Raw genomic sequence first — 27595 nt, 5'->3', positions numbered from 1 at the left:
GAGGACTCGAACCTCCGCCGGGACCAGCCGCCATTCTTATAAGAAAGACGAACAATTTTCCATGAGTAGTATTGGAAAACTGGTTCTTTGCAGCAACAAACGTCCTTCATAGTGACATGTGTTTCATCTACCGTACCAATCGAAACTAAATAGTAGGAAGTCAAAAACACAATTTACTGTGATTGATCTGGATGGTAAGCGAGTGTGTAAGGAGTTCTTCCTTAAGGCACTAACTAGGACCTATAAGCAATAGTCGGTTTACCACATCTGCATTAACCAAACCAAGAATGGTAAGCATATCTCCTGTTGACAAACGTGATAAACATGCTCAAAACCATAAGCGACTGAGTAAAAAGCGTAGCTAATTACACAAGTCACTATTCACGTAAACATAACCCTAACAGGAAATACATGTCACTGGAGTTATATATCTCAAAAACGTATAAGCTTAATACTGATAAGTGTGAAGAAGAAAATCTTTTGCCAGTGAAGACCTGCATTTACCGTAAGATGTTCATTTCTGAATTTAATCTGTTATTCTATAGCCTAAGAAGTGACAACTGCAATAATTGTGACAGATAAGAAAATTTAATCAAAGCGGAGGTAGACGGCATTAAAAGAAACAGTCTAATGCTTGAGAGAGAGCTTCAACTAAGAAGAGACGATCAAACAAGAGGCTCAACACATGTAATTACTTCCGATTTTAAAAAAGCATGGTCAACTCCAACGCTAACGTCTTGTGTTATGTACAACAAGAGAGAACTGTGTTGACATTTAATCTTGGAATCATGACTATAACCCAGAACACACTTTCGTATGTATATACTCGTACTCTGAGAATATAGCTTCACATGCCCCTTCTGAAATAGGTCATGCTTACTGAAGTATGTAAAATCCTTTCCATCTGAAATTAAACATATTATTGCCTTCAGTGATAGCTGTGGTGGGCGAAACAGAAATCAAATAATCGCTATACACGTACTGAAACTATTGATCATAAGTTTCTCATGCCTCGTCATACTTACCTTGACACTGCTGCTGATTTTTCTCACATCGAGAGGAAGAAAAAGAAAACTCAATTTTTACTTGTACCAAACGAGTTGGATGAAGCTTGTAAAAATGCCAGGACGACATTTCATGTGTATAAAATGATTAAAGATGGTCTTCTATCTATGGAACCAATTGCAGAACTTCTGATCAATAGAAAAATAGACACTGAGAAGCAAAAGGTTAACTCGTTGACAATGAGATAGGTGCAGTTCGGAAAAGATGAACGGAGGGATTTCTTCTTCAAGAAAACGTTGAATGAAGACATAAAATTTCGAAAAGTAAACCTTGAGTGTCCATGTAGGCCTGATATCATACCTGACCATCGTCCACCTCTTCAATATCGACCAGTACGTTTGCAGAAAGAAAAAAAAGTTGATGAGTTGATGTCGTTGCTACAGTTTATTCCTCCAGTGTACTATAACTCCTACGAGAATCTATTAGCAACACAGAACTCAGATCCGACCAGGACTTTGCAATCGTCCTTGTATCGCGGTAGAGCTCAACAATATGTTTCATACATTCGCAGTACATCTCCCAGCCAAATGATTCTGCACAATCAAGTAATGAAGAATGCCACACTGATAATTGTGAAAGTCAGCAAATGAATGAAAGTAAGTGGAAGGATGTATTCATTAGAAGCACAGTGATACAAGTGACGTTCTATGAAGACATTTTGAAGTCATAATGGTACAAGCGAAGTTTATTAATTTTTTTAAGCAGTGATGCCTTACATCATGGACCTTTAGCTACTTACCTTCTGTATGTACTTTAAGTGAAAAATTTGTGAAATTTCTTGTTTCATTTTGTGTAATCTGTAACTTTATATTAACATTGAAACGTTTAAGGTCGTTTTTCTTGGAATAACCTTTATGCTATTTGTACCATTCTGACCTTTACCCATTCAAATCTTTTACGTGAGTAACAAGATGTTTAAGAACACCTGAAAGACGATTAGACTGCCTGAACAAACCGCCAGACTGCATGTCTGCGTACCCCTGAAATGCGTGCAAATAGAAATTTCTATGGTCTACTTTAGCAACCACCTTTGATTCCAAATTTCTTTGGCTTTTTAGGCAAATAATGCATAAACAGCAATGCTTTCGAAATGAAGTGAGTTAATATTCACTCGTCAGGTATTCTGTAGGAGAATATGGTTCCATGTTTTTATTTTTTTATTTTACTATAAGAGTAAGAAATTCTCAAACAGCAAACAATAGACCAACAGTATCAGCTGTGGTGGTCAACATGACTAAAATTAATGGACAAATTTCTTCATTTCATATCACATACATAATACGTAAATACCAAATACACCACTATTTGACTTTTGTAATTTTCACTATATTATTGTTGGACTATACAATATATTCTAAACTAGTTTTATCGTTGTATCCTGCTTTTGCACATCTGAACACTTGGTCGCCCTAGCTCCAGGTGAATGTGTGGTAATAATATCGTGTTTTTTAGCAGGGCTCCTTTGGCTAAATGGTTGCTCATTTTATTTGATTTTACCTTTCAGATCAGAGAAAAGGAACCATTATTCACAGTGACCATTTCAACAACAAGAGTGGTGATAATATCTGAACAAGTTTCGTATTCACGTTTTTTAAAAGCGTATTACGTTTAAGATCAGAGAAACCTCAGAGATTCATCATAATCATCGTCGTTGTCGCAATGTAATTCTGCAAGAATTATCAGCCCTCTAGTCATCTTCCTTACAACTAAGAGAAGAAGACAGATATATAGAAAACTTGTCAAAAATGATTCTATTAACTTAAGAACAAAGGAATAAATATTTAATTCGATCTTCTGTAAGCTATATTTTGCGGAAGAAAACACACGCATTCAGTCACGCATAGCAACACAAGGATGTGAACACCTACGTCAATGTCACAAGCACAATAATGGCGGTTTAATGTGAAACAGTAATATCAATAATGACCCCAGTTACACTGTTCCAGACATGTATGCTATTTTAGCAGTAAAATGCGCGCATGCAGGCGGCACAGTTCGTATGTTCTCTAGTTGTCCACTCACTCTCAGAAGGGTCAAGACTGAAATGACCATTAAAATATTCCGACAACTCTTGCCACAGAACCTAGCAAGTTTTGTCACTCCCATGGAGCTGGTGCCTGGTGTGGACTACACTCTCTGCACATCCCTTCCTTCTTCTCTACCAGCAGATCAGTTGCCTACCTAGTCTGTAGTTTATCATTCTGCTATATTGGTTCGTCGGGATCACCGGACTGTCATGAAGATATTGGAGCGATGGGTTTAGGGAGACCATATTCAAGGCCATTTCAACAGCCCAGTGCAACTAGCGCCCAAGAGGACAGATATACTGTTCGCTCATCTGTGTAGAATCATACAGCGACGTCATGTACCGTGTGTCAGCAATTGCGTTTGTTTGCAGCAAAACAAATACGTACATGGACAGTGTGACGAATCTTGTGGCGTCACTATGCCATCTATGACACAGATGCCTAGGTTGGTATTAGCAGACGTATGTTGGCTATACTTCATAGTCGTTTATCCCTTCCCTCTCTGGAAGCGGAAGTGTTTATGTGGTGGCGGACACAACATAGAAAGGGGTGAGATGGTTGCTGATCGGTGCCCTGAGACGAAACGTGGTTGTTTGCTCTCTCAGGAAGACCTTTTTCCATTCCTTTCAGTTGTATGGGGCTTGGAGGCGGTGCAGTGACTACTGTGCAGTGACTATCGCGCGTCTACTCAGGTATGTAGCATGGATTAAATCCATGTATGCACCTGACTGAAAGAAGTATTGTGTCTTGGTGTGGATATAGCATCATTTTCTAGTTGCTATTCAGAGATCGTGCGCCGAGAGGACTTGACTGAATATTCTGTCCTTGAGTTCTATGCGACGACGGACCTTGCCTGAGTGTTGTATGATTAAAACATTTTCCAATTCATGGCGGGATGATATATCAATCAGCGATAAATATTTTCAAGAGATAAATAGTTTTGGCTGCAAAAGATGCTTTATTATTTTATATTTTGTCAATATTGCATTTCGCCTTGTTTAAGGCATCTTCAGATTGCCTGGCACAACAGGCATTAAAAACAGGCTGCACCTTATGCTCTACAAGTGCACAGCCCGAAGCCTCTTAAAACTCGACAAGGCCAAGTATCTACTGAGGTCTTATATGTATTTGAAACGTGACTTCCCATATGCTCAACACATCGTTCTTACGATATTGACAAAGGTGATTGCCTTCTAAGACATTTTCATGGACGGCAGCCTATGTATTTAACGCCTGTTGTGCCAGTCAAACAGAAGTACACTATGTGATCAAAAGTATACGGACACCCACAAAAACACACGTTTTTCATATTGGGTACATTGTGCTGCCACCTACTGCTAGCGACCTCAGTAGTCATTAGTTATCGTGAGAGAACAGAATGGGGCTCTCCGCGGAACTGACGGACTTCAAGCGTGGTCAGGTGATTGGGTGTCACCTGTGCCATACATCTGTACGCGAGATTTCCACACTCCTGAACCCTAGGTCCACTGTTTTCGATATGATAGTGAAATGGAAACGTGAACGGACAGGTGCAGCACAAAAGCATACAGGCCGACCTTGTCTGTTCACTGACAGAAACCTCCGACAGTTGAAGAGCGTCGTAATGTGTAATAGTCAGACTTCTATCCAGACCATCACTCAGGAATTCCAAACTGCATCAGGATCCACTGCAAGTACTATCACAGTTAGGCGGGAGGTGAGAAAACTTGGATTTCATAGTCGAGCGGCTGCTCATAAGCTACACATCACGCCGATAAATGCCAAACGACACCTCCCTTGGTGTAAGGAACGTAAACATTGGACGACTGAGCAGTGGAATGTTGTGTAGAGTGACGAATCACGATACACAATGTGGAGATCCACGGGCAGGGTGTGCGTACGACGAATGCTTGGTGAACGTCATCTGCCAGCATGTGTATTGCTAACAGTAAAATTCGGAGGGCGGTGGTGTTTTTCATGGAGGGGACTTGAACACCTTGTTGTTTTGCGTGGCACTATCACAGCACAGGCCTACATTGATGGTTTAAGCACATTCCTGCTTCCCACTGTTGAAGAGCAATTCGGGGATGGCGATTGCATCTTTCAACACGATCGAAAACCTGTTCATAATGCACGGCTTGTGGCGCAGGGGTTACACGACAATAACATCCCTGTGCTGGACTGGCCTGTACAGAGTCCTGACCTGAGTCCTATAGAACACCTTGGGATGTTTTGGAACGCCGACTTCGTGCCAGGCCTCACCGACCGAAATCGATACCTCTCCTCAGTATAGCACTACGAGAAGAATGGGCTGCCATTCCCCAAAAAACTTTCCACCACCTGATTGAACGTATGCATGCGAGAGTGGAAGCTGTCATCAGGGCTAAGGGTGGGCCAACACGATATTGAATTCCAGGATTACCGATGGAGGGCGCCACGAACTTGTAAGTCATTTTCAGCCAGGTGTCCGGATACTTTTGATCACATAGTGTATCGTAAACAAGGCGAAATGCGTTATTGGCAAAATATAAAATAATGAATCCTGTTCTGCAGCCAAGACTGTTCATCTATTCAAAAAAGTTGTACGATTATCTTCAACGTCTTTGAATTAGACGGATATTTTGATGTTGTTCAATAACTGTTCGATAATTATTTTATAACTGAAGCCTTGTGGGATGGCACATGGTTGATGAGCAGTTGGTTTGTTAAACTAGGGCCGGCCGGGTTGGCCGAGCAGTTCTAGGCGCTACAGTCTGGAACTGTGCGACCGCTACGGTCGCAGGTTCCAATCCTACCTCGGGCATGGATGTGTGTGATGTCCTTAGGTTAGTTAGGTTTAAGTAGTTCTAAGTTCTAGGGGACTGATGACCTTAGAAGTTAAGTCCCATAGCGCTCAGAGCCATTTGAACCATTTTTGTTAAACTAGTACTAGTTTCCTGTTGTTAACATTCCGTTGTTTCAGGGTAGCCTGTGACTTTTCCTTAGGTGCGTGTTTACTTGTGGACTGAGGTTCCAGTACCAACACTTAAGTGACGGCGCTATTCTGGTTGGAAATAATTGGGCTCCTGCCAAGAGAAGAGTCATTCCTAATTATTGTCTTTGTTGTAACTATTCTCCTTAATTGGTTAAAATTCTTCTTTATTCGTTGATTATACACAAAGCGAATACTGATGCTCTCGGTTCAATTCCCCTTGTGACTTTGATGCACCAGTTTGTCCCCTATGCTATAATACTGGAAACAGTGCTGAATTTAAATTAAAAATTTAATAAGCGTCTTGTTAGGTCTTGAATTTTGGAGTAACGCTATCTATGAACGTTTAATGCTGCAATATCGAAGACAGTGCAGATATTTAATCAACTGTTATTCTGTCATTGTTATCATTTTTTGTTTCGGCCTAATATTTTCACGAGCTTAAGTAGTGTAAGTCACTGTAAATCAAATTACATTTGTTTTTCTGTTATCAGTAAATGAATACTGCTACAAAGTTAACTGAGTCAGTAGGTTCCACCCTTTTCTTTATCCTAAGAGCCAGCCTACAGCCACACTACTGACTGTCAGTCCCCTTGACACGGTAACAGGGTACGAACCGACGACCGCTCTCGACACTGAGGTAACATTACGTCGTCTTTTCAGTCGAGTCTAGTGTCTGTGTGCAGCACTGTGTTGCACATATCTGTGTGTGGACGCACTGGAGAGAACGAGCGTTGCCAAACGTCATTCATCGTCGGACAGGCCCATCGTGTGATGGTATGAGGTGCTATAGAGTACACGAAACTATCACCACTTGCTCCCGTAACCGATAATCTGGACAGCAGCTGTTACATTTGAGACGTGTTAAGGCTCTGGCCTACCTTCGAGGTTTCCGTGATATTATTTTACAACAAGATAACGCAAGAGTGCTGCCTGTACTGTTCTGACCTACCTCAATACAGAGATTGTTACCCAGGCGAGCACATTCCCCAAATTTTTCACCAAATGAAAATATGTGATCAAAGGGAGCCGAGAAACTAGTAAGCCACCGCTCACAAACCACTACGACTGAGTGGCGAGTGGCGTAGATAACTGCCATCCAGGCCTTGTTCAACTCGATGCCCAGCTGCGTGAGAGCTGTTTACGCTGCCAAACGTGGCACCTCTGTGTACTAATACACCCTATATACCCCTAACCCACTTACAAACTTTGTAATGCGTACTTCCTGTATAGCAATGTGTAGGTACAACAAATAAAAAATTTCGCAATTTGTTATTGTTGTCGGTGCTGCAAATTTATTGGCTAGCAAGGTAGTGATCCGCGACTTACCTCATCCGAGAGAGCACGGTCATCATCTCTGACAAGGTCAGCAACGTCTGCGTCCCGTAGGAAGGCCAAAAGTTCTTCTGAGGACCCATTGTCGCCCCGGTAGCCAATGGAGGCCGCCAACCGGAAGGCTCTGTCCCGAGCAGTCGTGGCCACTCCCCGCGGTCCGAGGGCGCTGCTCGACTGCATGATAGCCCTCTGGAACAGACCTGAGGACCACCAGTACTACCACATCCTCTCATTTATCGCGATCACAAAGCTATGTTACCATGAAACTACACTACTGGCCATTAAAATTGCTACACCAAGAATAAATGCAGATGATAAACGGGTATTTATTGGACAAATATATTATACTAGAACTGACATGTGATTGCATTTTCACGCAATTTGGGTGCATAGCTCCTAAGAAATCAGTACAAAGAACAACCACCTCTGGCCGTAATAACGGCCTTGATACGCCTGGCCATTGAGTCAAAAGAAGCTTGGATGGCGTGTACAGGTACAGTTGCCCATGCAGCTACAACACGATACCACAGTTCATCAAGAGTAGTGACTGGCGTATTGTGACGAGCCAGTTGCTCGGCCACCATTGGCCAGACGTTTTCAATTGGTGAGAGACCTGGAGAATGTGCTGGCCAGGGCAGCAGTCGAACATTTTCTGTATCCAGGAAGGCCAGTACAGGACGTGCAACATGCGGTCGTGCTTTATCCTGCTGAAATGTAGGGTTTCGCAGGGATCGAATGAAGCGTAGAGCCACGGGTCGTGATACATCTGAAATGTAACGTCCACTGTTCAAAGTGCCGGCAATGCGAACAAGAGGTGACCGAGACTTGTAACCAACGGCACCCCATACCATCACACTGGGTGATACGCCAGTATGGCGATGACGAATACACGCTTCCAATGTGCGTTCACCGCAATGTCGCCAAACACGGATGCGACTATTATGATGCTGTAAGCAGAACCTAGATTAATCCGAAAAAATGGCGGTTTGACATTCGTGCACGCAGGTTCGTCGTACACCATCGCAGGCGCTCCTGTCTGTGATACAGCGTGAAGGGTAACCGCAGCCATGGTCTCCGTGCTGATATTCCATGCTGCTGCAAACGTCGTCGAACTGTTCGTGCAGATGGTTGTTGTCTTGCAAACGTCCCCATCTGTTGACTCAGGGATCGAGACGTGGCTGCACGATCCGCTACAGCTATGCGGATAAGATGTCTGTAATCTCGACTGCTAGTGATACGAGGCCGTTGGGATCCAGCACAGCGTTCCATTCTACCCTCCTGAACCCACCGATTCCATATTCTGCTAACAGTCAACGCGAGCAGCAATGTCGCGATACGATAGGCTACAATCCGACCTTTATCAAAGTCGGAAACGTGATGGTAGGCATTTCTCCTCCTTACACGAGGCATCACGACAACGTTTCACCAGGCAACGCCGGTAAACTGCTGTTTGTGTATGAGAAATCGGTTGGAAACTTTCCTCATGTCAGCACATTGTAGGTGTCGCCACCGGCGCCAACCTAGTGCGAATGCTCTGAAAAGCTAATCATTTGCATATCACAGCACCTCTTCCTGTCGGTTAAATTTCGCGTCTGTAGCACGTCATCTTCGTGGTGTAGCAATTTTAATGGCCAGTAGTGTATATGAATTTTTTCTTCAACTTGTAACCTGTAATTTTAGGAAGTAGCTATGTCCAAGGAATTCCCTACGCACTACCATGTAGCTACTTACTAACAAAAGTTGTGTGCATATTAATCACAAATGTACTAAAACAAGATCTCAGTCTTTTCTTTAATTTCTAGAATTGTATGAATTCTGAAAAATTTGCGAGTACTCTTGTTAATATTACCACCGCGTAACTTTAATTTATAATTTTTAGGAACTGGATGTCCCAACACAGTAAGACTTTTCTTTTGAGACATTTTAGAAATATAAATCTGATTCGTGCATTCAGTTTCCCAAATGAATTGCATGCCATTTCTATCCTCCTGTTTACTTATTTAAGTGTTGTTGTGTTTCCAGTTTTCCTGCATATATAAACTCGTCAACTTTCCCTATAACAAAAAAATTACTGTTAAAGTTATAAGAATAGTGGAAAAATGAACATACTTGGAATAAGTAAAAAGAACAAGAGGATGGAGACTTTGCGAATAAATAGGAGTGGTCTTCGAGTTGATTTGGAATTCGCTACGTGTCTTAAAGAGCGTGTCTGACCACGGTAAACTGCCAGAGTAAGACAAAGAAATGAAACATTGACACTGAATGTTCAAACTGTTCAAAGATTGACACTCCCCATTCGAGCCATGAAAAGAAGCGTTCTGACCATATCAAAAAGGGACAGAAGAACAAGTAAACTGATAGGACAAACAGGAGTTGAGGACGTGATAGTGATTGTTACGAAATTAAAACGTTGATGAGCTAATGTCTGCATTATCCAACTAGGTGATTCAGGAAGCCATGAAAATCCTTGTGATGAACGATTTGCCTAATTGTGATAGCTGTTTTAACCCGAATAAAATGTGGAACAGGTCTCAAAGGCAACGGTAGAGCATCGCTGTCGTCAGTGCCTAGCGTTTATAAAGCAGAACGTGTGGCACGGTGTCGGTTACAGGGGGGCGTGATAGAAGTGTGCATCTCTGGCAACCACGTGAATTTGCTGCGGCAGTGTTCGCAACGCGTTTGTAACACGAGCGGGAGGGCTGCGCCGTCAGTCCTACGTTTCAGCTCAAAAGCGAGCACAGGAGACATAATTTCTCATTATTTTATACATCATGCAGTACTCCACGAAAACCTGAACATATAATTGCGGTGCCACAGCGTCCAACGGCAGCAAATCATTATCAAAACGTCATAATCAGATTAATTAGAGAGCCCAGCAATTACAGTCCTATATGAAGTAATTAATTTTGATTTTAATCTGATTCGTGATTTTATGTGCATTGCTAAGGTGGACAAGGTACCGAATGACAGTAACGGTGCGCCAATATAGAGGTATTGTCCAGAATTTTTGCTGACCATAATTGGAATTAACTCAGAAGTTAGTAATTTTCACCAAGACCGGGTTTTACGTTGTAAGGGTCTGAATTTGAACAGTTCTTCGCGTATGGATACACGAGAGGCGCCAGAGGAGTGGTTCTTGCCGTTGGAATAAGTCAGTCTCTACTAACCTAACGTTAGTAATCACCCTGTTCAAAAGTGTGCAAATGAACAGAGTTAGAATGGCTGTAAAAAGCAATGCCCTCTACACAGTCGACTGTTTTCTTCGAAACAGGAGGTTTTAAATAATCCCGCAGCAGGAGATCTGCCTGACTGAGCTCAGAGTTCTTCGGCCACAAAGACGTATTTTCGGTAGCTCGTACAGTGAGTCTTCAGACCACTTGGCCCTACTGTTTAGGTGCCATGCTGAGACGGTTTAACTGAGTGCTACAGGTGCTATAAGGTCGAAAAAACGTTGTCGGTTAACTGGGAGAACAGTTAATGACCTTGTTGCTACCCAGCTGCGACTGTCAGATCATTCCAGGTTTACGGTCGCGAACTTTATTTACTAAAGCATCCGGACCAGCGACGCCCCCGTGCTGTCGCTAAGTTAATCTGCCACATTCGAATGTCATGTGCCATCCCAATACGGTACATATCTTGATCGACCTCAATTACGTGTTTTATACTTGCATTTTGTGTACCCAAATAACTTAAGTGTTGTCTTTCTTGAGTGACCTATTATTGTCCCCCAGTGCGGAAATAACTATCTTGTTCCTAGGCAGTTTTTATCTACATTTACATGAATATTTTACATGAAAACTTTAAATGCCTTTCACTCTTATCCCTCTGCCGTTCCACTTCCGAACAGAGCGCGGTAAAAACGTATGTTTAAATCTTTTCTAGTGAGATCTGATTTTTTTATTTTATTACAATGATCGCCTCTCCCTATGTGTCTGGGCGCCAATAAAATATTCGGAGTAAGTTGGTGATTCAAAATTTTGTGTACAGATTTCGGCGCAACGAAAAACGCCTTGTGTTTCAACGATTGCCAACCAAACTCATGTATCATATCCATGTATCTCCCCTGTTTCATGAAACACAAAAGAAGCTGCACTTCTTTGATCTTTCTCCACGTCCTCCGTCAATTCTATCTGGTGACGATCCCATATTACACCGCACATTATCTATGTGTAGGTTCCAATTTAAGTTCTTCGTAAATGTAATTCCTAGGTATTTAATTGAATTGACATCCTTTAGATTTGTTGTGTAACCGAAATTTAAGCGATTTTCTTTAGTACTCACGTGGATGACGTTACACTTTCGTTACTTAGGGTTAATTGCCTCTTTTTGTCTTAATAATTTTGCAATTGGTTTTGATTTTCTAATGATTCTATTAGATGGTGAATGAAAGCATTATCTGCAAGCAATCTAAGATGGTTGCTCAGAGTGTGTTCTAAATCAGTTATAAAGATTGCTTGGGGAAGGCCAGGTATCACTTCTGTTTAGCTAGATGACTTTCCTTAAGCTACTACGAACTGTCGCCTTTCTCACAGGAAATCGCGAATCCAATTACACAATATAAACGATAGTCTGTGGCCAGGCAATCTGATTAGAAGCCACTTGTGAGGATCGGTATCAAAAGCCTTTCTGGAATCTGGAAATATGAAATAAATCTGAGACCCTCTTGCGGTGTTCCACATGAACGATATTTTATGAATCTGTGCTGACGGTGTGTCAACAGATTGTTTTCCCGGTGAGGTAATTCATACCGATCAAATACTGTATATGTTCGAAAAGCCTACTGGAAATCGACAGTGGTATGGGTCTGTAATTCATCGGATGGAGTGACCTGCGCAACTTTCCAGTCTTTAGGTACGCGTAATTCAGTGTCATTTTATCCTGCCAATAGTGCGAGCTTCATCGTTTATATTTCTGCGGAGCTTTCCAATTTTACTGAGTCAATAGGCGATTCTTATTTACGTGGAGTTGGTCTAGCCCCTTCTGTTCTTGATCTATCATTACATCTGCTGTAGTTCATTGTCATTGTGAAGAAAAGCGCGAAAATCGCCTGTTGTAGGAAATGAATTTCATGTTTTAGAGACTGTCAGGAGAGGAGTAGGGCTATGTTATGTTAACTGGGGACCTAGAAATGATGGAGAGGCTCCGTCCCCGCCGCAGCCGCAGTGGTCCACAATCCCACGACGACCGCCGCAGTCCACTTCACCCCTCCGCCGCCACACACCGAACCCAGGGTTACTGTGCGGTTCGGCCTCCGGTGGATCCTCCCAGGGAACGTCTCACACCAGACGAGTGTAACCCCTATGTTTGCGTGGTAGAGTCTGTACGCGTACGTGGAGAACTTGTTTGCGCAGCAATCGCCGACATAGTGTAGCTGAGGCGGAATAATGGGAACCAGCCCACATTTGCCGAGGCAGGTGGTAAACCGCCTAAAAACCATCCTCGACAAAAATCCGCCGGGCGGCTTCGTGCCGGGGACCGGCCCTGTTTCCCGCCCGGAAAGCTGTGCGTTAGACCGCACGGCCAACCGGGCGGGCCTAGGAGTAGGGTAATGAGGGCTCGTTTACAAGCCATACAGCTTGGAATGCTGTTTCAGCTTTCCTCTGAATGTTGCTATTGTACGCGTTTTTTAGCCCGTCGACTACGAGCTGGTCACCTCCTAATTATAAACAGGATCTGACGGTAAGTTGGAAAGAAGTGTGGACGTACTGATTACCTGCAGAGAGAGGCGACATCAGGTGCAGGGAGGTGGACGCGCTGCCCGCACTCTCCCCAATCAGCGTCACTCTTCCGGGATCACCGCCGAACGCGGCGATGTTCTGCTGCACCCACCGTAGGGCGACGATCTGGTCCTTGAAGCCGTAGTTCCCTCGGATGACGGAATCCTGGGTGCTCAAGAAACCTGCCGCGCAGGGCAGAAGCGTCATTAGACTCACTGTAAGGTACGTGTAGGTGCAGTGGAAAAAACATCCTCACAGTATTAGCTGCAGCTAGAGAGATATGCGTCCAACAAGGCAGGCAGTAGCGAGATACTCAATTGCAAGGGACGCGCGTCACTTGATACACAAGCAACAGCGTCATTAGCCTTCTTATGAGGACACTTAGAAGACAGAACATTTATTGGCCGTTATGAATGTTCCTTTACTTCCGAAGCAGCTGTACTGACCAGATAAGTGAAGCGAAAGTGAAGTGTATCGCAGAGAGGAAGAGGTAAGACTGCTGAAACCAAGCCAAATGAAATTTTAGGCAACACACTCCAGATGAGGATCCAAATTGAGTAATTCCTGTTATGGCTGTCCCCCCAGCAGGAACGTTGTCCGAGGCGATTGTTACGAGGACGGTCACATCGTATCTCAGTCGGTACTGACATCATTGAGGGTACTTACACCACAAAAATTGGACAAACTCTAGAAGGGGTAAGCACACTACACTCAAAAAAGTGCACGAAACCATTGCAGTTGCACCCGAATCGCTGTATAAAAGAAACATTTCCCAAGCAATCATTCTATAAGGTGAAGGTTCAAAATGGTTCAAATGACTCTGAGCACTATGGGACTTAACTTCTGAGGTCATCAGTCGCCTAGAACTTAGAACTAATTAAACCTAACTAACCTAAGGACATCACACACATCCATGCCCGAGGCAGGATTCGAACCTGCGACCGTAGCGGCCGCGCGGCTCCAGATTGTAGTGCCTAGAACCGCTCGGCCACACCAGCCGGCATAAGCTGAAGGAAATAGTTCGTGTATCAGAGTCGCCACAGCAGATAGAAGGACGTTACCGATAAATTTCTGTAGTATTCAGAACGAGCTGACAGCCAGAAGTACCCCAATTTGGCTTAAAACAGAACAGAAGCAGAGAAGCTTGTAGACAGGGCAACCAAAGCTATCACTAATAATCTTGGGGATTAAGAAGCTGCTTCAACTGGTGTTAACTGCTTATTATCAGCTCACAAGCGGTTTCGTGTTACTGTAAACCACATCCTCAGCTAACATACAAGTAAGTCATACGAGCTTAGTAGCCTAGGGCATGGTATCCAATACTCGTTGTCGGTCCCAACTAATAAATCACTAAATGGCAGTACCTTAAGGCTTGTTTTCATCACGAACAGCGTGCTCAACTGCCGTATTAATGAGATCCGCGGTAGGTGGAAGGGCAGCACCAGTCGTAACCTTTTAATCTGTTTATTGTAGATGGATTTCAGCCACTATGTAGCTATGTTCAAATGGCTCTGAGCACTGTGGGACTTAACATCTGAGGTCATCAGTCCCCTAGAACTTAGAACTACTTAAACCTAACTAACCTAAGGACATCACACGCATCCATGCCCGAGGCAGGATTCGAACCTGCGACCGTGGCGGTCGCGCGGTTCCAGACTGAAGCGCCTAGAACCGCTCGGCCACACGGGCCGGCATGTAGCTATGTTAAGTGCGTTTTCTCCAAGTCACGACGATTCATAAACGACACATGATGCAACTTCACGTTACAGATAACGAACGTAGGTTTCACAGATAACTAGACAGTAGCTGAAATCGATCTGCAATAAAGATATTAAAAAATCACGACCACCACTATCTTCTTCCCCTCGTTAGTTACATGTCACACGAGGATGTGGTTTTCAGTGTCACGAAACAGGTTCTGATCTGATAATAAAAAAGACTACAGCTGAAGCAGCTTCTTAATCCCCAAGAACAGGAGCTATTCCGCTGTCTGTCTCTATACCATTACTAGCCGGGACATTATGACCGAAGACCTACTATCGATATAAACCAGCTAAACCAGTCAACGCGATAGCAGTGTCACTTGGCGAGGAGTCACTGCTAGTCAGACACGCGCACGGTGCATGTACACTACTGGCCATTAAAATTGCTACACCAAGAAGAAATGCAGATGATAAACGGGTATTCGTTGGACAAATATATTATACTAAAACTGACATGTGGTTACATTTTCACGCAATTTGGGTGCATAGATCCTGAGAAATCAGAACCCAGAACAATCACCTCTGGCCGTAATAACGGTCTTGATACGCCTGGGCATTGAGTCAAACAGAGCTTGGATGGCGTGTGCAGGTACAGCTGCCCATGCAGCTTCAACACGATACCACAGTTCATCAAGAACAGTGACTGGCGTATTGTGACGAGCCAGTTGCTCGGTCACCATTGACCAGACGTTTTCAACTGGTAAGAGATCTGGAGAATGTGCTGGCCAGGGCAGTAGTCGAACATTTTCTGGATCCAGAAAGGCCCGTACAGGACCTGCAACATGCGGTCGTGCATTATCCTGCTCAAATGTAGGGTTTCGCAGGGAAGGGTAGAGCCACACGTTTGAAATGTAACATCCACTGTTCAAAGTGCCGGCAATGCGAACAAGAGATGACCGAGACGAGTAACCAATGGCACCCCATACCATCACGCCAGGTGATACGCCAGTATGGCGATGACGAATACACGCTTTCAATGTGCGTTCCCCGCAATGTCGCCAAACACGGATGCGACCATCATGATGCTGTATACAGAACCTGGATTCATCCGAAAAATGACGTTTTGCCATTCGTGCACCTAGGTTCGTCGTTGGGTACACCATCGCAGCCGTGGTCTCCGAGCTGATGGTCCATGCTACTGCAAACGTCGTCGAACTGTTCGTGCAGATGGTTGTTGTCTTGGAAACATCCCCATCTGTTGACTCAGGGATCGAGACGTGGCTGCACGATCCGTTACAGCTATGCGGATAAGATGCCTGTCATCTCGACTGCTAGTGATACGAGGCCTTTGGGATCGAGCACGGCGTTCCGTATTACCGTCCTGAAGCCACCGATTCCATATTCTGCTAATAGTCATTGGATCTCGACCAACACGAGCAGCAATGTCGCGATACGATTAACCGCAGTCGCGATAGGCTACAATCCGACCTTTATCAAAGTCGGAAACGTGATGATACGCATTTCTCCTCCTTACACGAGGCATCACAACAACGTTTCACCAGGCAACTCCGGTCAACTGCTGTTTGTGTATGAGAAATCGGTTGGAAACTTTCCTCGTGTCAGCACGTTGTAGGTGTCACCACCGGCGCCAGCCTTGTGTGAATGCTCTGAGAAGCTAATCATTTGCATATCACAGCATCTTCCTCCTGTCGGTTAAATTTCGCGTCTGTAACAAGTCATCTTCGTGGTGTAGCAATTTTAATGGCCAGTAGTGTAGTATCAGTGAGCGTGGTGTCCGTGCGTAGCATGGGGAAGGCGCGCGTTCTATCTGAGTTTGACCAGGGGCAGATTGCGATGTCCCGGAGGCAAGACTCGAGCATTTCGGAAACTGTACGACCTGCCGGGTGTTTGAAGAGTGTTGTGGTGAGTCTCTATGGTGAGTGTCTACAAAACGTGGCGAAACCAACGTGAAACCACGTCGAGACGTTGTGGGGTTGGGCGGCAACCCTTCATTACGCATGTCGGATGTCGTAGGTTGGGCAGATTGGTAAAATAGCACAGGTGGTGAAATTCGGCGGAAATAATTTCAGATTTTAATGCTGGCAAAGAAAAAATGTGTCTGAACACGCAGTGCGGTGAACAACGATGGTCTTCTGCAGTCTGACCCATTAAGTGTGCCAATGTTAACACCACGACATCGGCAACTACGAATGAAATGGGCAAGTGACCATCGGCACTGGACGTTTACGTAATGGCACAGCATTGCACAGACTGGTGAAGACCGATATCTTCTTCATCATGCTGATGGGAGGGCGCGATTCCGTCGTCTTCCAGGGGAACAGATCCTTGATGCCTTTACTGCGAGACGGAGACAAGCTGACGGCGTCTCCTTTACGTTCTGGGGAACATTCACGTGGGCATTCGTGGGTCCAGGTGAGCTCGTGCAAGGCCCCGTGACGGCCAGGGGGTATCGGACACTCGTTGCAGCTCACGTGCACCCCTTCATGACGATCATGTTTCCCGACAGCAGAGGCATTTTACAACGAGATAATGCTCTGTGACACAAGGCTAGGGACATGATGAAGTAGTGACGATTTCCAATTGATGAGCTGTCCCCCAACTCGCCAGATCTGAACCTAATCTAACACTTCTGAGACATGCCTGAATGAGGCATCACAGCTCATCGGCCCCTCCCCAGAATTTACTAGAAGTAGGTGACTTGTATGTGCAGATGTGGTGCCAACTCCCTCCGCTGACCTAACAAGGCCTCATTGCTTCCATGTTTCGACTCGTCGCTGCTGGTATCCATATCAAGATAGGTGGTCGTAATGTTCTGGCTGATCAGTGTGTAGTATACAATAGTAGCGGTTGTTCTGAGAAGTCGAGGAACATACGATAGGGACTACACAGTAGTAGCGGATGTTCTGAGAAGTCGAGGAACATACGATAGGGATTACGTACAAAATATGCTAAATGAAACTGATCCGGAAAATATTTCATGAGCCTTAAGATAAGAAATTAAAACTTTGAGGTTCGCCGATGACATTGTAATTTGTCAGAGACAGCAAAGAACCTGGAAGAGTAGCTGAACGGAATGGACAGTGTCTTGAAAGGAGAATATAAGATGAACATCAACAAAAGCAAAACGAGGAAAATGGAATGTAGTCGAATTAAATCTGGTGATGCTGAGGGTATCAGATTAGGAAATGAGACGCTTAAGGTAGTAAATGAGGTTTGCTATTTGGGGAGCAAAATAAATGGTCGAAGTAGAGAGGATATCAAATGTAGACTGGCAATGGCAAGGAAGGCGTTTCTGAAGACGAGAAATTTGTTAACATTGAGTATAGATTTAGGTGTCAGGAAGTCTTTTCTGAATGTATTTGTATGGAGTGTAGCCATGTATGGAAGTGAAACGTGGACAATAAATTGTTTAGACAAGACGAGAACAGAAACTTTCGAAATGTGGTGCTACAGAAGAATGCTGAAATTTAGAAGGTTAGATCATGTAACTAGTGAGGAGATATTGAATACAATTGGTGAGAAGAGGAATCTGTGGCACAACTTGACTAGGAGAAGGGATCGATTGGTAGGACATATTCTGAGGCATCAAGGGGTCACCAATTTAGTATTGGGGGGCAACGCGGAGGGTAAAAATCGTAGAGGGAGACCAATAAGGTTAACAAAACCGACAAACTGCAGGGACGGATTCCTGACTGGAAATAGAGGAAAAATGTCCTATGAACACGTGCCTGGAAATGCACCGTTGCCACGATGGATGGCGCTGACGAATGACAGTTCCTCAGACAAAGTGGTCAGTGTTCCTTGTCTGTTGCAGGCAGTGTGATCGTCGCAGCGTACTTTAAGCTAAAAAAAAAATTAAAAAATTAAAAAAAAAGAAAGAAACTGCTCTCACAGACACGCGCTGCTTCCTGGACTCGGGTAGGTGGCCCGGCGGATTACCGACGTCCGCCGGTGTGTCGGTCAGCCGTCAGCCAGGATATGGTTTTTAGGTGGTTTTCCACATCCCGCTAGGTGAATACCGGGCTGGTCCCCACGTTCCGCCTCAGTTACATGACTCGCAGACATCTGAACACGTTCGCATTATTCCATGGATTACACTAGACGCAGATAGCTGGAGTACACTAATTCTGGCCCGGGAGGTACGGGGTGGCGGCAGGAAGGGCATCTGGCCACCCCTTAAAACTAACCTTGCCAAATCCGTTCCTAACCGTGCCGACCCTGCGAAACCGCGGGACAAGGCACCAGCAAAAGAAGAAGAAGAAGTGTGATCAGGGGCTCTTTCAGACAGACGGTCGTGCCAGTAGTCTGCAGAAAGTGTGATCTGGAGGACTGGGTTCTACAGAATACTGAGAATAACAATAGAAGAAGGTCCAGGCGAGTGGCCAGCCAACATAGTGCAAACCAAAGTACGATTATGCGTATCCTGCGTGACAATCGCTACTATCCCTATCACCTCCAACACGCGAGGAACACACGGCATTCGGTCAGAGGAACTGTCATTCGTCAGTGCCATCAACGGTGGCAATGATGCGTTTCCGGTACATGTCCATAAGACATTTCTTCCTACATTTACAGTCAGGAATCCTTTCCAGGGTGTTTAGGTTTTATTAATGTTCACGCTGCATATCCATGTGATGTGTGGTACCCGTACTTTCATGCACAACTCAGCTACATCTACGTGATTACTCTGCTATCCACAAAAAGTGCCTGGCAGAGGGTTCAAAGAACCACCTTCAAGCTGTCTCTCTACCGTTGCACGGCACGCGGGAAAAACGAGCACTTAAATTTTTCTGTGCGAGCCCTGATTTCTCTTATTTTATCGTGATGATCATTTCTCCCTGTGTAGGTGGGTTCCAATAGAATGTGTTCGCAATCGGACGAGAAAACTGGTGATTGAAATTTCATGAGAAGATTCCGTTGCAACGAAAAACGCTTTTGTTTTAATGATTGCCATTCCAATTCACGTATCATGTCTGTGACATTATCTCCCTATTTCGCGATAACACAAAACGAGCTGCCTTTCTTTGTACTTTTGCGATGTCATCCGTCAATCCCACCCGATGCGGATCCCACACAGCACAGCAGTACTCCAGAATAGGGCGGACAAGCATAGTGTAAGCAGTCTCTTTAGTAGACCTGTTGCACCTTCTAAGTGTTCTGCCAATGAACCGCAGTCTTTGGTTTGCTCCACCCACTATATTATCTATGTGATCGTTCCAATTTAGGTTATTTGTAATTGTAATCCCTAAGTATTTAGTTGAATTTACAGCCTTCAGATTTGTGTGACTTATCGCGTAATCGAAATTTAGCTGATTTCTTTTAGTGCGCATGTGAATAACTTCACACTTTTCCTTATTCAGGGTCAATTGCCACTTTTCGCACCATACAGATATCTTATCTAAATCATTTTGCAAGTAGTTTTGATGATCTGATGACTTTACAAGACGGTAAATGACAGGATCATCTGCACACAATCTAAGATGGCTACTCAGATTGTCTCATACATCGTTAATACAGATCAATTCTTACCAATTTTGATTTAAGAAGACGTTATTCATTGCATGAAACTGTTTCTCTTAAATTCGCATGATCTTATACGGAGCTTCCAGTTCCAGTAGATCACCAGGTATCGGATCTGTACCACGTTACGAGTATGCTAAACGGTTCAACAGATACCTCAAAGGTAGTATCACGAGGGAGAGTTATAGGACTGCTTACAGAAGTTAATGTTAATGATCTAGTGGATAACATTCGAAGCTTTATGAGGATACTCGCGAACGATGCCGTTGTTTATAGGAAGGTTGTAACGCCAGAAGTCCGTAGCGAGGATCGAAGTTAAGCGCAGGGATCGCCAGTGGAGCCTGAACGGAAAAACATGCAAGGTATTGTTCATAAATAGGTGCAGAGATCCACTACTGTTCGGTTACGCTACTGGCGCGAAATTTACTACGTCGCAAAAGTAACCATCCAGAACATGTGGAGTGGCCAAATAGACAGAAGGAGAATCAGATACCAGATTGAGATTCATTGGGAGGATCTTAAGCGAATGTAATTCACCCGTGGAAGAAGTGGTTGATAAAACGTTCATTGGAATTCTTCTGTTCTGTTAATCAGTCTGGTTGTCTTACCGAGTAGTTTCAATAGACGAGAAGTTCCAACGAAGAGCGGCGTGTTTTGATACGGGATCATTTAGTCGGTTGGAGAGCGGTATGGGATGCTCAACAAACTCCAATGGCATACGTTGCAAGAGGTATGCTGTGCATCGCAGAGAGGTTTACTGTTGAAGTTCCGAGTGCGTACGTCGCAAGATGGATCGCTCAACACATTACATTTCCCACATACGTCTTGCGATGGGATACTGACAAGAAAATTAGAGAAATTAGATGTTATTCGGAGTTTTACTGAGAGTCATTTTTCCATACATCGTCCGTGAATGGGACATGAAAGGCGGAAAAGATAGTAAATTGGCTTGTGAAGGAAAGATGTGGATGTAGATTGTAGATATACCCCTTGCTCAAGCAACTGAACATCAGGTATATAAAACATACAGTGACAACAAGAAATATTAATAAGGCATAATTTGAGCCCTATCCAACTAAAGAAAATCAGTACAAATATTTTTTATTCCAGTCTTTGATCACTATATGAAGTCCTTCGACGATGACGATGACCGGTTTCAGTCAGTAATGACCATCTTCAGATCTGTTGTACAACATGTAGTAATGAAGATGGGCATTACTGCCTAAAACCGGTAATTGTCGAAGGACTTAATATTGTGATCAAAGGCTGGAATAAAAAAACATTTAACAGTACCTGGATCACTGTTTATATTAAACGACTATGTCGCAGCTAGTGAAAATCAGTATTTTGAAGTATGGATGTGAATATCAATATTCTCCATATTTGGAATAAAGTGAAAATATTCGAAGACATGGGGATTCTTGCTTGCGAAATTTTGAAGGAAACACACCCAACGCGCAATGATCGTTGAATATTGAAACTAAGTTAAACTGCATGACGTAAGAAATGTTTCATAAGTACTTACCTATTGCGCCGAGTCTGTAGTTGAGGGTGACGAATACGATACCGTCCACTTCGAGGAAGAAATCAGGACCGTAGACAGTCGAATCTCCAGAACCGCTGGTGAGTGCACCCCCATGGAGATACACCATTACTGCTGCACCTCCCTCCGATCCGTCGAGCTGTGGTATTACAATGTGACAGACATATATTTTTCATTATTATTGTGGTGTCACCGCCAGACACCACACTTGCTAGGTGGTAGTTTAAATCGGCCGCGGTCCTTGTAGTACATGTCGGACCCGCGTGTCGCCACTGTGATCGCAGACCTAGCGCCACCACCTAGGCAGGTCTCGTGATACGAGAGTGGACTCGCCCCAGTTGTACGAGAACCAAGCTACCGCCCAGTTGTACGCGAACCTAGCTATCGCCAAGTTGTACGAAGCCTTTCTCTCTCATTAGCCGAGAGACAGAATAGCCATCAGCTAAGTTAATGGCAACGAACTAGCAAGGAGCCATTTGTATCAGTGCCTATAGCTTACGAGTATTCAAGACAGATGTATTCCAAGGATAAATAAAAGATAAGTAAAAAGCATCTACCTACTTTTCTTCTTATTCATTTATAAGTTCTCATGTTCCAGACTTCACGCCCGTCGGCGTGTGTGTGTACGCGTGCCTGTCTTTCTTTTGGCTACTACCGTGTGGCGTAACAGTCTTGTTACGTCACAACAGATTGGCGACGAGTAAAAACTTATTTCTGATTGCTTACATTTCATTGTGTCATGGCTTCGCCACATTCTCCAGATGTACTGTCCGAATTTTATCGCTTGCAGAATCAGCAGACGCAGGCGTTACTGGATGCCCTTGGACAGCTCGTCCAGGGTCAACGTGCGCTGCACACCGATGCGGCCGCAGCCGCTTCACCGCTACCGCCGCCACAACCAGCTGTTGCACCTCCCTTTCGACCATACGTGGCAGCCGATGAGACCTGGCAAGAGTGGTCTCGTCAGTTCGCATTCCACATGGCTGCCTACAGAATTCAAGGTAATGAGCGGCAGCCGTTTTTGCTTTCTTGTGTCGGTGTGTCCACATACCGTGTGATAGTGAAATTGTTTCCCCGACGCGACGTAGCAACTCTGTCCTACGAGGAAATTTTGTCTGCATTAGATGTCTATTTCAAAGAAACAGTTAATGTGGTTGCAAAACGGTATACGTTCTTTCGTACAAAACGTACGGCCGGTCAAACTAATAGGGAGTGGGTAGCAACATTGCAAGGACTTACTAGGGACTGTGCCTTTGAATGTGACTGTGGTCTTTCTTATTCAGATACAATGGTGCGTGATGCAATTGCACAGAACGTTTCTGATGTTCGCATACGGGAGCAAATTTTGAAACTAGTTAATCCCTCCCTTCAACAAGTGATAGACATATTGGATAGACAGGACACACTGGACTGTGCTCAGGAATCTTTTGCAACTTCGCCAGCCGTGTGTAACATTAACCGGCCCGCTGGACGCGCTGTGCGACCCGGTAACCGGGCCTCGCGCACGGACACACAGCGACCGCCGCGTGCTAAGCCAGGTGTGCCGCGCCAGCCCGCAAATGCAGTGAAATCATGCCCGCGGTGTGCTACTAGACATTCGCGTGAACATTGCCCGTCACGCCAAGCTATTTGCTTTTTCTGCAATAAGAAAGGACATGTTCAAAGTGTTTGCCAGAAAAAGCTCAGATCAGACAATCACAATCATTCCAGGCCCTTTGCTTCGCGCCGGAATCGAACCAAGGACACTCAGGCTCGTGGACCTTCGCCTATGGACATTCATGTCGTTAATTCCACTTCGTCCAGTGACACTTTCTCTAACAGTGACTATGATCGTCCCACAAAAACTGTGCGTCGACGTCGCCGGAAATCACGTCAATTAGCAAGTGATTCTGTACCAGTGTCTGTTCCAATTGCACAAAACAGTCGCTCTTGTCGTCAGCAGGACAATAAACTTTTTGTGGACTTAGACTTTGAAGGCAAAGTGATACCATTCCAGCTCGATACCGGAGCTGCAGTTTCATTGCTCAATCACGACACATACAAACAACTGGGCGCACCTCCGTTGCGTGCCGCAAATGTTAAGCTAACTACATATTCCGGACAGAAAATTCCTGTGTTAGGACAGTGCAGCCTTCTTGCCACATACAAGGGACAAACAAAACTTGTGTCATTTTACGTTCTTCGTTCTTCTTCTGCAGTGAACTTATTTGGTCTAGATTTATTTAAGTTGTTTAACATGTCTATTGTAAATCAGGTCCTATCCGTGAATCAGACTGTGCCTACAGACAGTGTTTCTCGGCTGTGTGACGAATTTGCAGACATTTTTGCACCGGGCTTAGGTTGCGCTAAAAACTATGAAGCACATTTAGAACTGAAGGTACACGCGCAACCGAAATTTTTCAGGGCGCGCAATGTTCCCCACGCATTGCGTGATGAGGTCGCAAGAACGTTACACGATCTCGAATCACAGGGTGTAATTGAACGTGTGCAAGCTGCTCTCTGGGCCTCTCCCTTAGTAATTTTGCCAAAACCTTCCGGAAAATTGAGACTTTGCGTGGACTTCAAGGCCACAGTGAATCCACAGCTAGTGACTGCTACTTTTCCTTTGCCCCGCCCGGAAGATCTTTTTGCTAAACTGTGCCCGGGAAAATATTTTTCAAAGTTGGACCTAGCCGATGCGTACTTGCAAATACCGGTGGACGACGAATCCCAGCGCGTATTGGTGGTTAACACGCATCTTGGATTGTACCGCTTCAAAAGACTGCCTTTCGGGTGTGCATCCGCCCCTGCCTTGTTTCAGCAATATTTACAAACTATTTGTGCGTCGGTCCCTACTGCAGCAAACTATCTGGACGATATAGTGATCTCCGGACAGACAGAAGAAGAACATCTTGCGAATTTACGAACATTATTTCAGGTCTTGCGGCAAAATGGTCTTCGCTTGAGGAAGGACAAATGTGTGTTTTTTGCTCGTGACTTACCATACCTGGGACATGTCATTAATGCCCAAGGCATACATCCGAGTCCAGAGCACCTCCGTGCCATACAAGAATTGCCTTCCCCACAAAATGTGAAACAGCTACAGAGTGTGTTGGGTAAAATTAATTATTACCATAAATATGTGCGCAATGCCTCTTCCATTTCAGCTCCGCTTCATCGCTTACGCCGTAAAGGTGTTCCGTTCGTCTGGACGACGGAATGTGAACGCGCCTTTCGCCAGTTGAAATCGGCGTTGCTTTCTAATACTTGCCTTACGCCATTCGATCCCCAGAAACCCCTTTTGTTGATGGTCGATGCATCAGATTTCGGGATCGGTGCTGTGCTTGCGCACAAAGTTGGCTCACATGATCGCCCTATTGCCTTTGCGTCCAAATTGCTCTCGTCTGCGCAAAGAAATTATTCACAGATAGAGAAAGAAGCTTTGGCTCTCGTGTTTGGTGTTACTAAGTTCCATGATTTCTTGTATGGTCGTCACTTTACCATCATCACAGACCACAAACCTTTGACATCGCTTTTTCATCCGTCCAAGCCTGTACCTCCACGTACAGCGCAGAAATTCATTCGCTGGTCTATTTTCCTCTCGCAGTACCGCTACGATATCTTGTATCGGTCCACTGCTAAGCACGGAAACGCCGATGCGTTGTCCCGTTTGCCTGTTGCTGAGGATAAAGCATTCGATTCTTCCGAACTTGCTTGCATGTTCATTGATTCGGAAACCGATGAAGTGGTCGAATCGTTTCCGATTGATTTTCGTCGTGTCGCTACAGCCACAGCTGCTGACCCTGTCCTTGCTACTGTTTTACGTTTTGTTGCTACGCAATGGCCTTTGTCAAAGTCTCGGATCGAGGATCCGTTGGTTCGCCGATTTTTTGCTCACAAGGAGAGACTTTTTGTTCGACGTGGTGTTTTGTTGTTGCGTTCTGATAATGATCAGTCCAGAGTCGTGGTCCCACGTTCGTTACAGTCCTCTGTTTTACGGATTCTTCACCAAGGACATTGGGGTATAGTGCGAACGAAACAACTTGCTCGTCAGCACTGTACTTGGTTCGGAATCGATGCTGCGATTACGAATATGTGTTCTTCGTGCCCGGCGTGTGCCGAACAACAATCCGCACCGCCGCGGAAAGTCTTTGCATGGCCCAAAGCCACTTCCCCTTGGCAACGCTTGCACATTGATTTTGCTGGTCCATTCTGGAATGCTCGATGGTTGGTTCTGGTCGACGCCTTCAGTAATTTTCCTTTTGTTGTCCGGATGTCTTCCACGACGTCCTCCGCCACCATCCAAGCGTTGTCTGCTATCTTTTGCATTGAAGGTCTTCCGCAGACTATTGTTTCCGACAATGGCCCACAATTCATGTCCGCAGAATTTCAGTCATTCTGCCAGGCCAATGGTATTCAACATCTGACATCCGCGCCGTTTTCGCCTCAGTCCAACGGTGCCGCTGAACGATTGGTCCGGACTTTCAAGTCGCAGATGTTGAAACTGAAAGAGTCGCATTCTCGGGAGGACGCATTGTTGCTCTTTTTGTCTTCGTATCGCTCTCAGCCCCGAGATGGTCGCTCGCCGGCTGAGTTGCTCCACGGTCGTCCTCATCGCACCTTGATGTCTTTGCTGCATCCGCCGCATCAGGTTCCTGCGCAGCGGCAGACTCCTGCTTTTGCTCCAGGCGACGTTGTATTTTATCGCAACTATCGAGGTTCACGGCGTTGGCTCGCAGGGCGCATTCTTCGCTGCCTCGGCCGCGCGATGTATTTGGTTTTGGGGGCCTCTGGTGAGGTGCGTCGGCATCTCAATCAGCTGCGCCTCTGTCGTCGCTCGGGTTCTGCCGCTCCCCGTCTGCTTTCAGCGACGGTGCCGTCCGGTCAGCGCCCTGGGGACCCATCTACTGGCTCGCCTCATCCCCAGGTGTTACCGACGATGCCTTCCATTTTGCCCCATGGCGACGCGCCGCCGCCGCCGCCGCAGCAGCAGCAGCAGCAGCAGCAGCAGCCGCCGCCGCCGCCGACCGCATTCGACGCTTCGTTGCAGCCGCCAGGCGCCTCCCAGGGTCACGCGCCGCCGATCGCTTCCCGTGACCAGCTGTCCTCCGCCATGGAACTCCAGCCCGCTCCGGACCACATGACGTCATCGCGCGTCGGCTACCCCGACGCCATGGAAATAGACCCTTCGGTCCCTCATGTCTTCTCACGGGCGCATACACCGCATGTTGACGTGCACCCTGGACTAGTTTTGCAGGCGTTTCCTAGCTCCCCTCGGACCGGATGGCCGGGTGCGGGTGGCACAGCCTCGCCTGTTGTTAGGCTCCCCACCTCATCGCATACGTCAACATGTGGTCCTCCCCACGGCGGGCGGAAGCCTTATTACACGACCGTTCGCCGATTTGCGGGGGAGGAATGTGGTGTCACCGCCAGACACCACACTTGCTAGGTGGTAGTTTAAATCGGCCGCGGTCCTTGTAGTACATGTCGGACCCGCGTGTCGCCACTGTGATCGCAGACCTAGCGCCACCACCTAGGCAGGTCTCGTGATACGAGAGTGGACTCGCCCCAGTTGTACGAGAACCAAGCTACCGCCCAGTTGTACGCGAACCTAGCTATCGCCAAGTTGTACGAAGCCTTTCTCTCTCATTAGCCGAGAGACAGAATAGCCATCAGCTAAGTTAATGGCAACGAACTAGCAAGGAGCCATTTGTATCAGTGCCTATAGCTTACGA

The 27595-nt window shown here is 45.4% G+C and overlaps 1 protein-coding gene across 1 annotated transcript in view; it reads right to left on the bottom strand.

Moving 5' to 3' along the window:
- Nucleotides 1-27595, bottom strand: part of LOC124805487 (juvenile hormone esterase-like) — a 147774-nt gene that overhangs the window by 67797 nt on the left and 52382 nt on the right. The window contains exons 4-6 of the mRNA XM_047266051.1: nt 21864-22020; nt 13091-13276; nt 7372-7577 (exon numbers count right to left, since the gene is read on the bottom strand). Coding sequence (XP_047122007.1) covers nt 7372-7577; nt 13091-13276; nt 21864-22020 — 549 coding nt within the window. The remainder of the gene's footprint in view (nt 1-7371; nt 7578-13090; nt 13277-21863; nt 22021-27595) is intronic.

Source organism: Schistocerca piceifrons, chromosome 7, assembly GCF_021461385.2.
Source record: "Schistocerca piceifrons isolate TAMUIC-IGC-003096 chromosome 7, iqSchPice1.1, whole genome shotgun sequence".
Classification (NCBI taxonomy): domain Eukaryota; kingdom Metazoa; phylum Arthropoda; class Insecta; order Orthoptera; family Acrididae; genus Schistocerca; species Schistocerca piceifrons.
The sequence above is the reverse complement of the archived record's forward strand: the minus strand, read 5'-3'. Positions and strand labels throughout refer to the sequence as shown.